A 12,044-nucleotide genomic window follows, 5' to 3' on the forward strand; every position below is an offset into this window, starting at 1 on the left:
TAAATGAACACATGGATTAGCATGGATTCGTATCATCCTCCGTAACCTAACCTAAACATGTCCAAACATGTATTTTCTGTGCGTGTTAGTTTAGTTTAAGTCAATACCGGAATGAATGAAGAGTAATTAAGTTTAAATAATAAATTTAATAAAGGCCTGCACTAGACATACTTTAACTGTCAACAATCATCATACATTTGACATATTCATTTAAGTAAAATAGATAATATAAACAGAACGAATATTGGATTTATTCATTTCATCTTTAGCAGTTATAAGATCCGGATGAAATGTCTCCACGATTATATCAAGTCGAAGTCATTAAGTTCATTGTTGTTTGGATTTTATTTTTCGTTAAACTACAAATAGCAAACGGATTAAATTTTCATTTGGAATCTTCTATTTCGGATTACACCAATCACTTTGGGAAAATGCTGGAAAATATGCATAAGGAACGTTCAATCGAAACAATTGTTATCGTACAACAAAATCAAAGTGTGGATCGTAGACTTGCTGGTATCTATCAATATCCTATGGTGAAAATGTCCTTAGAACCGGGTTTAGAATTCTACTACAAAGGTCAATTCAATATGGAAATATTAATGGTGATAGTGATGAACGATATTGAGGATTTTAAGCTAATGGACACTGCTGCTAAAATATTGACTTATATACGTCAGACGAGAATTATGATTGTATTCTTAGATTCACCACACATGGGATATGACAATGTTATGGCCATGTTATTGGAATTATGTTACAAATATAAAACGACCAATGTGTTGCTGAATTTTATGGATGATTCTGAGGATTTTTTACATGGCTATTATCAGCTTAAACCTTACCCCCAATATCACTGGCATAGAGTTGTATATGACCCTAATAGCATAAGAGAGCACAAATATTATCCAGAACATTGGCGCAATATGCATCGAGGTGAAATCTTAACATATCCCGATCAAACTCCACCACGTTCTTTAGCCTATCAAGATGATCAAGGAAATCTCAAGTTTAATGGTTTTATGGCAAGATTGGTTATGCTCTTCGCCGAAAAATTCAATGCCACCTTGAAAATGTATAAACCAGTGAAAATTGGTGAGTCAGTTTACTATGACACACTAAGTGAATGGGTTATTGAAAAAAAGATAGATTTAGCAATGAGCGTTCACTTGGGATGCTTGGATCGAAGTAGCTACATATATGGCACAAATATTGTCATTATGGGTAAGGGTATGCTTATAGTACCTTGTGCCCAACCGCTGACCACAAAGGAAGTATTTACCTTACTTATTAACTGGAAATTCTTAGGAGCTGTTGCTGTTTGTACAGTGTTTTTCTCAGCTACGACTTCTTTGATTGACCACCACTTTGAGGGTGTTCGTTTAATACTTTCAAATTTACTACTCAGTGATCGAGTTTTGCCTTCAGTCTTGGGTCAATCATCCGTGGACTACAATTCATCTTGGTTCACTTTGAAGTTATTGTATTTCATTCTATTCTTCATTGGTCTGAGTATTAGTACACAATTTTCGGCAAATATGAATACTCTGTTCACTCAACCACCCTCGCATAGACAGATTAAAACATTGGCAGACATTGAAGCTTCATCATTGAAAATAAACTTTTTTACTGGATCCATGAAATTTTTGGAAGGATTTTTGGCTCCAATATCTACATCAATTCAACTAACCAATGATTATACTCTGGTTCAGGAATGGAGGAATAACTTCAATATATCCACAGGCCATTGTGTCACATCCGAAGAATGGCATATATTAAGTCTAAAGCAACAACATTTTTCCAAAAAGGTTTGCTGTACCTATGATACCCTCATCCTAATGAATTATTTACATTGGAATATGATATTGCAAGAAGATTCCCAATACCAAGAACCCTTGAATTATATAATTAACTATGTAAACGATTTTGGTTATATAGATGCCTGGCTTCGTAATACCTTGACCGATATGTATAAATTGAAGATGATGTCTTTGCGATATCCGAATGTTGATGAGGACGTCAAAGCAATGACTTTAAGTGATTTTCATTGGGTGTGGATGTTTATTGTGATTGGTTTGTCTACCAGTTGTTTGATATTCATTGCAGAACTATGGTATTATGAACGAACTAAATATGATGAAGAAGATAGAAGATATGCATATCAAGATCAAGTTTATTTGTATTGACATCACTGTCACAACGTACAATAGGGGAAGTAAACTCACGATGACAACAAACCAGGGCTGCCAATTTTGCTGATTTATCGGCATTTTGACGGTTTTTTACTCACAAAATGGACAATTCCTATTTTTCCCCCGATTTTAACGATATTAACTCCATTCATTAGACACATAACAGGTTGGCTGATATGTCCCCGGTCTGACACATAGATGGCGTCGCTAGTATTAAATGCATATTATTTTTATATAGTACCAACCTTCAAATGATTCGTGTCAAAATTTGACGTCCGTAAGTCAATTAGTTTGTGAGATAGAGCGTCTTTTGTGAAGCAAATTTTGTTATTGGGAAAAAATGGAAGAAAAAAAGGAATTTCGTGTTTTGATAAAATACTGTTTTCTGAAGGGAAAAAATACGGTTGAAGCAAAAAAAAAGGACGAAATCGTGGCAAAATGGCCCCATATGAAGAAGAAACAAGTATATACGGCCGTAAGTTCGGCCAGGCCAAATCTTATGTACCCTCCACCATGGATTGCGTAGAAACTTCTACGAAAGACTGTCATCCACAATCGAATTACTTGGGTTGTGGTATCTTAAAACTTCTTAACATCGTTTTCTCAATTGTGAATTAGTCCATACGTGGTATATATTAGACAAAAAAGTTATGTGTAGTTAAGTCTACAAATAATTACGAATCGATATGGACTTTTTGCACAGTACGTAGAGAGCCAGAATTGAAATATGGGGGTCGCTTATCTGAGGGCTATATACAATTATGAACTTGATATGGACCAATTTTTGTGTGATTGGAAATCGATTTATCTGAGGGATATATATAACTATAGACCGATATGGACTTAGTTACGCATGCTTGTTAACAACCATTTACTAGCACAATGTACCAAATTTCAACTCACTCGGATGAAATTTGCTCCTCCAAGAGGCTCCAAAACCAAATCTCGGAATCGGTTTATATGGGACTATATATGATTATGGACTGATATGGACCACTTTTGGCATGGTTGTTAAATATTATATACGATCACCACGTACCAAATTTCAAGCAGATCGGATGAATTTTGCTTCTCCAAAAGGCACCGGAGGTCAAATCTGGGAATCGGTTTATATGGGCCTATATATAATAATGGACTGATAGGAACCAATTCCTGCATGGTTGTTGGATACCATATACTAACATCACGTACCAAATTTCAACCGAATGGGCAGAATTTTGCTCTTCCACAGGGCTCTGGAGGTCAAATCTGGGGATCGGTTTATATGGGGCCTATATATAATTATGAACCGATGTGGACCAATTTTTGCATGGGAGTTTGAGGCCATATATTAACACCACGTACCAAATTTCAACTGAATCAGATGAATTTTGGTCTTCCAAGAGGCTCCGGAGTCCAAATCTGGTGATCGGTTTGTATGGGGTCTATATATAATTATGGACCGATGTGGACCAATTTTTGCATGGTTGTTAGAGACCATATACTAACACCATGTACCAAATTTCAGCCGGAGCGGATGAAATTTGCTTCTCTTAGAGGCCTCGCAAGCCGAATCGGGGGTTCGATTTATATGGGGGCTATATATAATTATGAACCGATGTGGACCAATTTTTGCATGGTTGTTAGAGACCATATACTAACACCATGTACCAAATTTCAGCCGGATCGGATGAAATTTGCTTCTCTTAGAGGCCTCGCAAGCCAAATCGGGGGATCGGTTTATATGGGGGCTATATATAATTATGGACCGATGTGGACCAATTTTAGCATGGTTGTTAGAGACCATATACTAACACCATGTACCAAATTTCAGCCGGAGCGGATGAAATTTGCTTCTCTTAGAGGCCTCGCAAGCCAAATCGGGGGATCGGTTTATATGGGGGCTATATATAATTATGAACCGATGTGGAAAAATTTTTGCATGGTTGTTAGAGACCATATACTAACACCATGTACCAAATTTCAGCCGGATCGGATGAAAGTTGCTTCTCTTAGAGGCCTCGCAAGCCAAATTTGGGGGTCCGTTTATATGGGGGCTCTACGTAAAAGTGGACCGATATGGCCCATTTGCAATACCATCCGACCTACATCAATAACAACTACTTGTGCCAGGTTTCAAGTCGATAGCTTGTTTCGTTCGGAAGTTAGCGTGATTTGAACAGACGGACGGACGGACGGACAGACATGCTCAGATCGACTCAGAATTTCACCACGACCCAGAATATATATACTTTATGGGGTCTTAGAGCAATATTTCGATGTGTTACAAACGGAATGACAAAGTTAATATACCCCCCATCCTATGGTGGAGGGTGTATAAAGTGTTGTTCCACCAAGACAACGCACCGTGCCACAAGTCATTGAGAACGATGGCAAAAATTCATGAATTGGGCTTCGAATTGCTTCCCCACCCACCGTATTCTCCAGATCTGGCCCCCAGCGACTTGTTCTTGTTCTCAGACCTCAAAAGGACGCTCGCAGGAAAAAATTTGGCTGCAATGAAGAGGTGATCGCCGAAACTGAGGCCTATTTTGAGGCAAAACCGAAGTAGTACTACCAAAATGGTATCAAACAATTGGAAGGTCTTTATAATCGTTGTATCGCTCGTGAAGGGAACTATGTTGAATAATAAAAACGAATTTTGACAAAAAAAAATGTGTTTTTCTTTGTTAGACCGGGGACTTATCAGGCAACCTGTTAGTTTAGAGAGTTAAAGTTTTTACATTTTGAAGAAATTTTTGAAAAAATTTAAAATAAATTTGAAAAATTTTGGGAAACAATTCGAAAAGAAAACATGGAGTACTTTGGCTTTGTCAAAATTCGTACAAATAATCATGATTCTTCCACACTCCACAGCAAACGTAGAAATTTTTAAGCAAAAAACTAAAATTAGAAGATAGCTGGAGAATAAATTATTGGAAGGAATATTATGTTCCAAAAATAACCAAAAATTAAATAACTCAAGTTGTTTTAATACCAAAATTGATAATGATTTACTCAGAATGTGCAAAAGAAACTTTTACTAATTATGATAAAATTCTAGTACAATATAAACAAATAGACATATCTATCGGAAACACCATAAAAATCGCCCGTTTTCGAAAACACTGGACTTTTTCTTCAGTTTCAAAATATTTAATTTTTAAATAAAAATTTTACTCAATTAATAACAATATCTTAGAAAAATATTTTTTTTTTGTACAAATGTTACGAAATATTTTTGTTTAACTAGAAATTAATTTTTATGTTAATGTTGTTTGCATATAAATCGTATTTCTTTGTATTTTATTTTATTGAAATACATAGTTGTGTACATTAATTTTCTGTTTTGTATGTGAAATAAATACTTTTGTTTTGTGTGTGTAATATTATTTATATTGCCGATTTTTTGACGATTATTAAAATGCAAGTGCCGATTATGACGATTTTTATAGAAGAAAGTGAAATTTTATTGGCAGCCCTGCAACAAACACATATTGTCTGAGACTCTCTTAAGCTATTCTCATTAACAAAACAAAACTGAGAGCACCATATGGTGCACTCAGTTAAAAGGAAAAGACCTCAATAATAAGTCAAAATATTGTAAATAATTTTTAAAATATTTATTTCTTATAAAATCGGATTTTTTTATGTTGCAAAATTTTAAAATGTAAGATGTATGTAATTAAAGTATTGAAGTATACTTCAATATATTAATTTTAATAATACTTTCTTTGTATTAATGTTTAATTTATTTCAAAAATAAAACAATAAAACTCAATCGGTTAATAGCACTCTCTTCAATAGTCTGAACACGTGGCTTTTGATTTATGTTTTTTTTTACGAAGTCTTCGTGTTTTTCACATCGTTTCAGTTACGTTGTTCGACAAAACAGAATCTATGAGGATTTCGCTTCTAGTGTGAACGGCTATAGAAATAAAACTTTGAAAAAAATTTTCAATAGAAATGAAATTTTTAAAAAAATAAATCGCCAAAATTTGATATAGATATAAAATGTTGACAAAATTTTCTACAGAAATAAAATTTTAAAAATTTTTCTATAACAAAAAAATTATGACAAAATTGTCTATAGAAATAAAATTTTGAAAAAAAATATAGAAATAAAATTTTGAAAAAAACTATAAAAATTTTGACAAAATTTTCTATAGAAATAAAATTTTGACAAAATTTCCTATAGAAATAAAATTTTGACAAAATTTCCTATAGAAATAAAATTTTGAAAAGAAATTCTATAGAAATAAAATTTTGACAAAAATTTTCTATAGAAATAAAATTTGAACAAAAATATTCTATAGAAATACAATTTGAACAAAAATTTCTATAGAAATAAAATTTTGACAAAAATTTGGTATAGAAATACAATTTTGAGAAAATTTTCTATAGGACCGCCGATGGTCGCTCCCCCTCTCGTATGCCAAATATTATCAGGAAAATCTTCTAAAGGCAGTTCATGGATCATGGACATTTCAAAGCAGGACTCAGCAATATCGCACGAAGCGCGCGTCCGTTAATCAAAAATTAATTATACAAGAAGTTACGCGCTTTATTTCTACTGTACTATGGCCACCGAAATCTATGAATTTCAATCTCTAGGATTTTGAAACAAAAAAATACCAAAATTTCTATAGAAAAAAATTTCGAAAAATTTTCTAAAAAATCAAAATTTTGACAATATTTTCTATAAATATAAATTTTTAACAATATTCTCTATGGAAATAAAATTTTAACAAAATTTTCAATAGAAATATAATTTTGACAAAATTTTCTACAGATATCAAATTTTAAAAATTTTTCTATAACAAAAAAAATATGACAAAACTTTCTATAGAAATAAAATTTGGAAAAAAAAATGTCTATAGAAATAAAACTTTGAAAAAATTTTCAATAGAAATGAAATTTTGAAAAAAAAAATAAATCGTCAAAATGTGATATAGAAATAAAATCTTGACAAAATTTTCTACAGAAATAAAATTTTAAAAATTTTTCTATAACAAAACAAGTAAGGAAAGTTTAGATTCGGGCGGGGCCGACTATATTATACCCTGCACCACTTTGTAGATCTAAATTTTCGATACCATATCACAACCGTCAAATGTGTTGGGGGCTATATATAAAGGTTTGTCCCAAATACATACATTTAAATATCACTCGATCTGGACAGAATTTGATAGATTTCTACAAAATCTATAGACTCAAACTTTAAGTCGGCTAATGCACTACGGTGGAACACAATGTTAGTAAAAAACAAGTAAGGAAAGTTTAAATTCGGGCGGGGCCGACTATATTATACCCTGCACCACTTTGTGGATCTAAATTTTCGATACCATATCATAACCGTCAAATGTGTTGGGGGCTATATATAAAGGTTTGTCCCAAATACATACATTTAAATATCACTCGATCTGGACAGAATTTGATAGATTTCTACAAAATCTATAGACTCAAACTTTAAGTCGGCTAATGCACTACGGTGGAACACAATGTTAGTAAAAAAAATATTGGAAACATTTAAATCTGAAGCAATTTTAAGGAAACTTCGCAAAAGTTTATTTATGATTTATCGCTCGATATATATGTATTAGAAGTTTAGGAAAATTAGAGTCATTTCTACAACTTTTCGGCTAAGCAGTGGCGATTTTACAAGGAAAATGTTGGTATTTTGACCATTTTTGTCGAAATCAGAAAAACATATATATGGGAGCTATATCTAAATCTGAACCGATTTCAATCAAATTTGGCACACATGACTATATTACTAATTGTACTCCTAGTGCAAAGTTTCAACCAAATTGGGCCAAAACTGTGGCTTCTGGGGCCATATAAGTCCATATCGGGCGAAAGCTATTTATGGAAGCTATATCTAAATATGAACCGATTTCAATCAAATTTGGCACACATGACTATACTACCAATTGTACTCCTTGTGAAAAATTTCAAGCTAATCGGGATAAAACTCTGGCTTCTGGGTCCATATAAGTGCATATCGGGCGAAAGATATATAGGGGACAGACGGACAGACGGACATGGTTATATCGACTCTGGGACCCACCCTGAGCATTATTGCCAAAGACACCATGTGTCTATCTCGTCTCCTTCTGGGTGTTACAAACATATGCACTAACTTATAATACCCTGTTCCACAGTGTGGCGCAGGGTATAAAAAAAAACACGAAATAAAATTTTGAAAAAATTTTCTATAGAAATACAATTTTGCCAATATTTCTTTAGAAATTAAATTTTGACAAAATTTTCTACAGAAAAATATTCACAAAATTTTTCTATAGTAATAAAATTTTTATAGAAATAAAATTTTGACAAAATATGCTATAGAGATAAAATTTTGACAACATTTTCTATTAAAATAAAGTTTTGACAAAATTTTCTATAGAAATAAAATTTTGAGAAAATTTTCTATAGAATTAAAATCTTGATAAAATTTTCTATAGAAATAAAATTTTGATAAAATTTTCTAGTAGAAATTACATTTTGACAAAATTTTCTAATAGAAATGAAATTTTGACAAAATTTTCTAATAGAAATAAAATTTTGATAAAATTTTCTATAGAAATAAAATTTTGATAAAATTTTCTAGTAGAAATTAAATTTTGACAAAATTTTCTAATAGAAATGAAATTTTGACAAAATTTTCTAATAGAAATGAAATTTGACAAATTTTTCTATTGATGTAAAATTTTGTCAAAATTTTCTATATTTCTATAGATAAATCTTGGTAAAAAATTTCTATAGAAATATTTTTTTTTATGTCAGCTTTAAAACCATTGTGTTGACTAAACTACAAGAGTAGCTTAACCAACAGATGAGATGATTGGATGGACGCACGTTTCGGAATTACCACATTCCTCATCAGTATCCTCTACTTGCAGCAAAACTATCAACCAATTATCAGAATAAATTCAGGCAGTTCACTAAACCCATGGTGAACCACACTTGAACCTTCCGAAAAAAGGTTTATGATAGCCGGCTAATGCCGAAATAAATTCATATAAACATTTCTCTTTTCTTTGGCACCATCAAATCATCGATTTGATTCCGCAAAGTTCTCTCATATTTTCCCACTGGGTAATTAAACAAAAATATATTTCAAAAAAGGATTATTAGTTATTATTTTTTATACCCTCCATCATAGGATGGGGGTATATTAACTTTGTCATTCCGTTTGTAACACATCGAAATATTGCTCTAAGACCCCATAAAGTATATATATTTTGGGTCGTGGTGAAATTCTGAGTCGATCTAAACATGTCCGTCCGTCCGTCCGTCTGTCCGTCTGTCCGTCCGTCCGTCTGTCCGTCTGTCCGGCTGTCCGTCCGTCTGTGGAAATCACGCTAACTTCCGAACGAAACAAGCTATTGACTTGAAACTTGGCACAAGTAGTTGTTATTGATGTAGGTCGGATGGTATTGAAAATGGGCCATATCGGACCACGTTTACGTATAGCCCCCATATAAACCGATCCCCAAATTTGGCTTGGGGAGCCTCCCGGAGCAGCAAAATTCATCCGATCCGGTTGAAATTTGGTACGTGGTCTTAGTATACGGTCTCTAACAACCATGCAAAAATTGGTCCATATCGGTCCATAATTATATATAGCCCCCATATAAACCGATCCCCAGATTTGACCTCCGGAGCCTCTTGGAGGGGCAAAATTCATCCGATCCGATTGAAATTTGGTACCTGATGTTAGTATATGGTCTCTAACAACCATGCAAAAATTGGTCCATATCGGTCCATAATTATATATAGCCCCCATATAAACCGATCTACAGATTTGACCTCCGGAGACTTTTGGAGGGGCAAAACTCATCCGATCCGGTTGAAATTTGGTACCTGATGTTAGTATACGGCCTCTAATAACCATGCAAAAATTGGTCCATATCGGTCCATAATTATATATAGCCCCCATATAAACCGATCCCCAGATTTGACCACCGGAGCCTCTTGGAGGAGCAAAATTCATCCTATCCGGTTGAAATTTAGTACGTGGTCTTAGTATACGGTTTTAAACAACCATGCAAAAATTGGTCCATATCGGTCCATGATTATATATAGCCCCCATATAAATCGATCCCCAGATTTGACCTCCGGAGCCTCTTGGAGGGGCAAAATTCATCCGATCCGGTTGAAATTTGGTACCTGATGATAGTTTACGGCCTCTAATAACCATGCAAAAATTGGTCCATATCGGTCCATAATTATATATAGCCCCCATATAAACCGATCCCCAGATTTGACCTCCGGAGCCTCTTGGAAGAGCAAAATTCATCCGATCCAGTTGAAATTTGGTACATGGTGTTAGTATATGGTCTCTAACAACCATGCAAAAATTGGTCCATATCGGTCCATAATTATATATAGTTCCCATATAAACCGTCCCCAGATTTGACGTCCGGAACCTCTTGGAGGAGCAAAAGTCATCCGATACGGTTGAAATTTGGTACATTTTGTCAATATATGGCCTCTAACAGCCATGTAAAAATTGGTCCATATCGGTCTTTAGTTATATATAGCCGATGACTTATTACACAAAAATTGGTCCATATCGCCAAAAATAATCTACCAAAACTTTATTTCCATAGAAAATTTTGTCAAATTTTATTACTATAGAAAGTTTTGTCAAAATTTCATTTCTATAGAAAGTTTTGTCAAAAGTTTATTTCTATACAAATGTTTGTCAAAATTTTATTTCCATAGAAAATTTTGTCAAAATTTTATTTCTATAGAAAATTTTGTAATCTACCAAAACTTTATTTCCATAGAAAATTTTGTCAAATTTTATTACTATAGAAAGTTTTGTTAAAATTTCATTTCTATAGAAAGTTTTGTCAAAAATTTATTTCTATAGAAATGTTTGTCAAAATTTTATTTCTATAGAAAATTTTGTAAAAAATTTATTTCTGTAGAAAATTTTGTCAACATTTTATTTCTATACAAAACTTTGTCAAAATTTTATTTCTATACAAAATTTTGTCAACATTTTATTTCTATAGAAAATTTTGTCAAGTTTTTATTTCTATAGAAAATTTTGTCAAATTTTTATTTCTATAGAAAATTTTGTGAAAATTTTATTTCTATAGAAAATGTTGTCAAGGTTTCATTTCTATAGAAAATTTTGTCAAAATTGTATTTCTATAGAAAATTTTGTCAAACTAGTTTATATACGTATTTAATCGGCCTTTTTTTGTTTAATATATACCCCGTATGGGCTAACTTACAATTTAGAAGACAGTGTTAAAATGATTTACGATACCTTGCCATCGGCAAGTGTTATCGCAACCCATGTAATTCGATTGTGGATGACAGCCTTTAGTATAAGTTCCTACGCAATCCATGGTGGAGGGTACATAAGATTCGGCCTGGCCGAACTTACGGCCGTATATACTTGTTATTAATTGCTGTTATTATAATTGCACGTTTAAATCCTCTTAATAGAGCATGTTAAAAACTTATATTTCCAGTCAGTTGCTTGTAAGACTCCAAAAAGTTCTGGCACTTGAAAGACTCCGTTTCGAAAAGGATAATAATGATATTAAAATACCTAATAAGTATATCTATTCTTGGGTTGTTAGTAACAGAAGCAAAGTTACTTTCATATTCACCATTAGATCCTAGAATGACAATTGATCACCGTAATAACTATAAAAGATTATTATGCGATATTTACAAAGAGAAAAGTTTTGATTCAATTGTTGTAGTGCAAGAGGCAACGAATCCTTCAACAGACTTAGTCCTGGCCATACAAGAAATACAAATTCCTATGGTATCGATAACAAGAAAAGCTGCAGTATTTTCCTACAAACAGATATTCAATATGGACATTTTGGCCATTGTTAT

General features: G+C 32.9%; 1 protein-coding gene across 1 annotated transcript; it reads left to right on the forward strand.

Moving 5' to 3' along the window:
• Nucleotides 1–290: 290 nt before the first annotated feature.
• Nucleotides 291–11,822, forward strand: LOC142224466 (uncharacterized). Its single transcript, XM_075294238.1, has 2 exons — nucleotides 291–2,171; nucleotides 11,643–11,822. The coding sequence occupies exons 1-2, from the start codon at nucleotides 291–293 to the stop codon at nucleotides 11,820–11,822; spliced, it is 2,061 nt and encodes a 686-aa protein (XP_075150353.1).
• Nucleotides 11,823–12,044: the final 222 nt, after the last annotated feature.

The sequence above is a fragment of the Haematobia irritans genome, chromosome 2 (genome assembly GCF_050003625.1).
Source record: "Haematobia irritans isolate KBUSLIRL chromosome 2, ASM5000362v1, whole genome shotgun sequence".
Lineage (NCBI taxonomy): Eukaryota > Metazoa > Arthropoda > Insecta > Diptera > Muscidae > Haematobia > Haematobia irritans.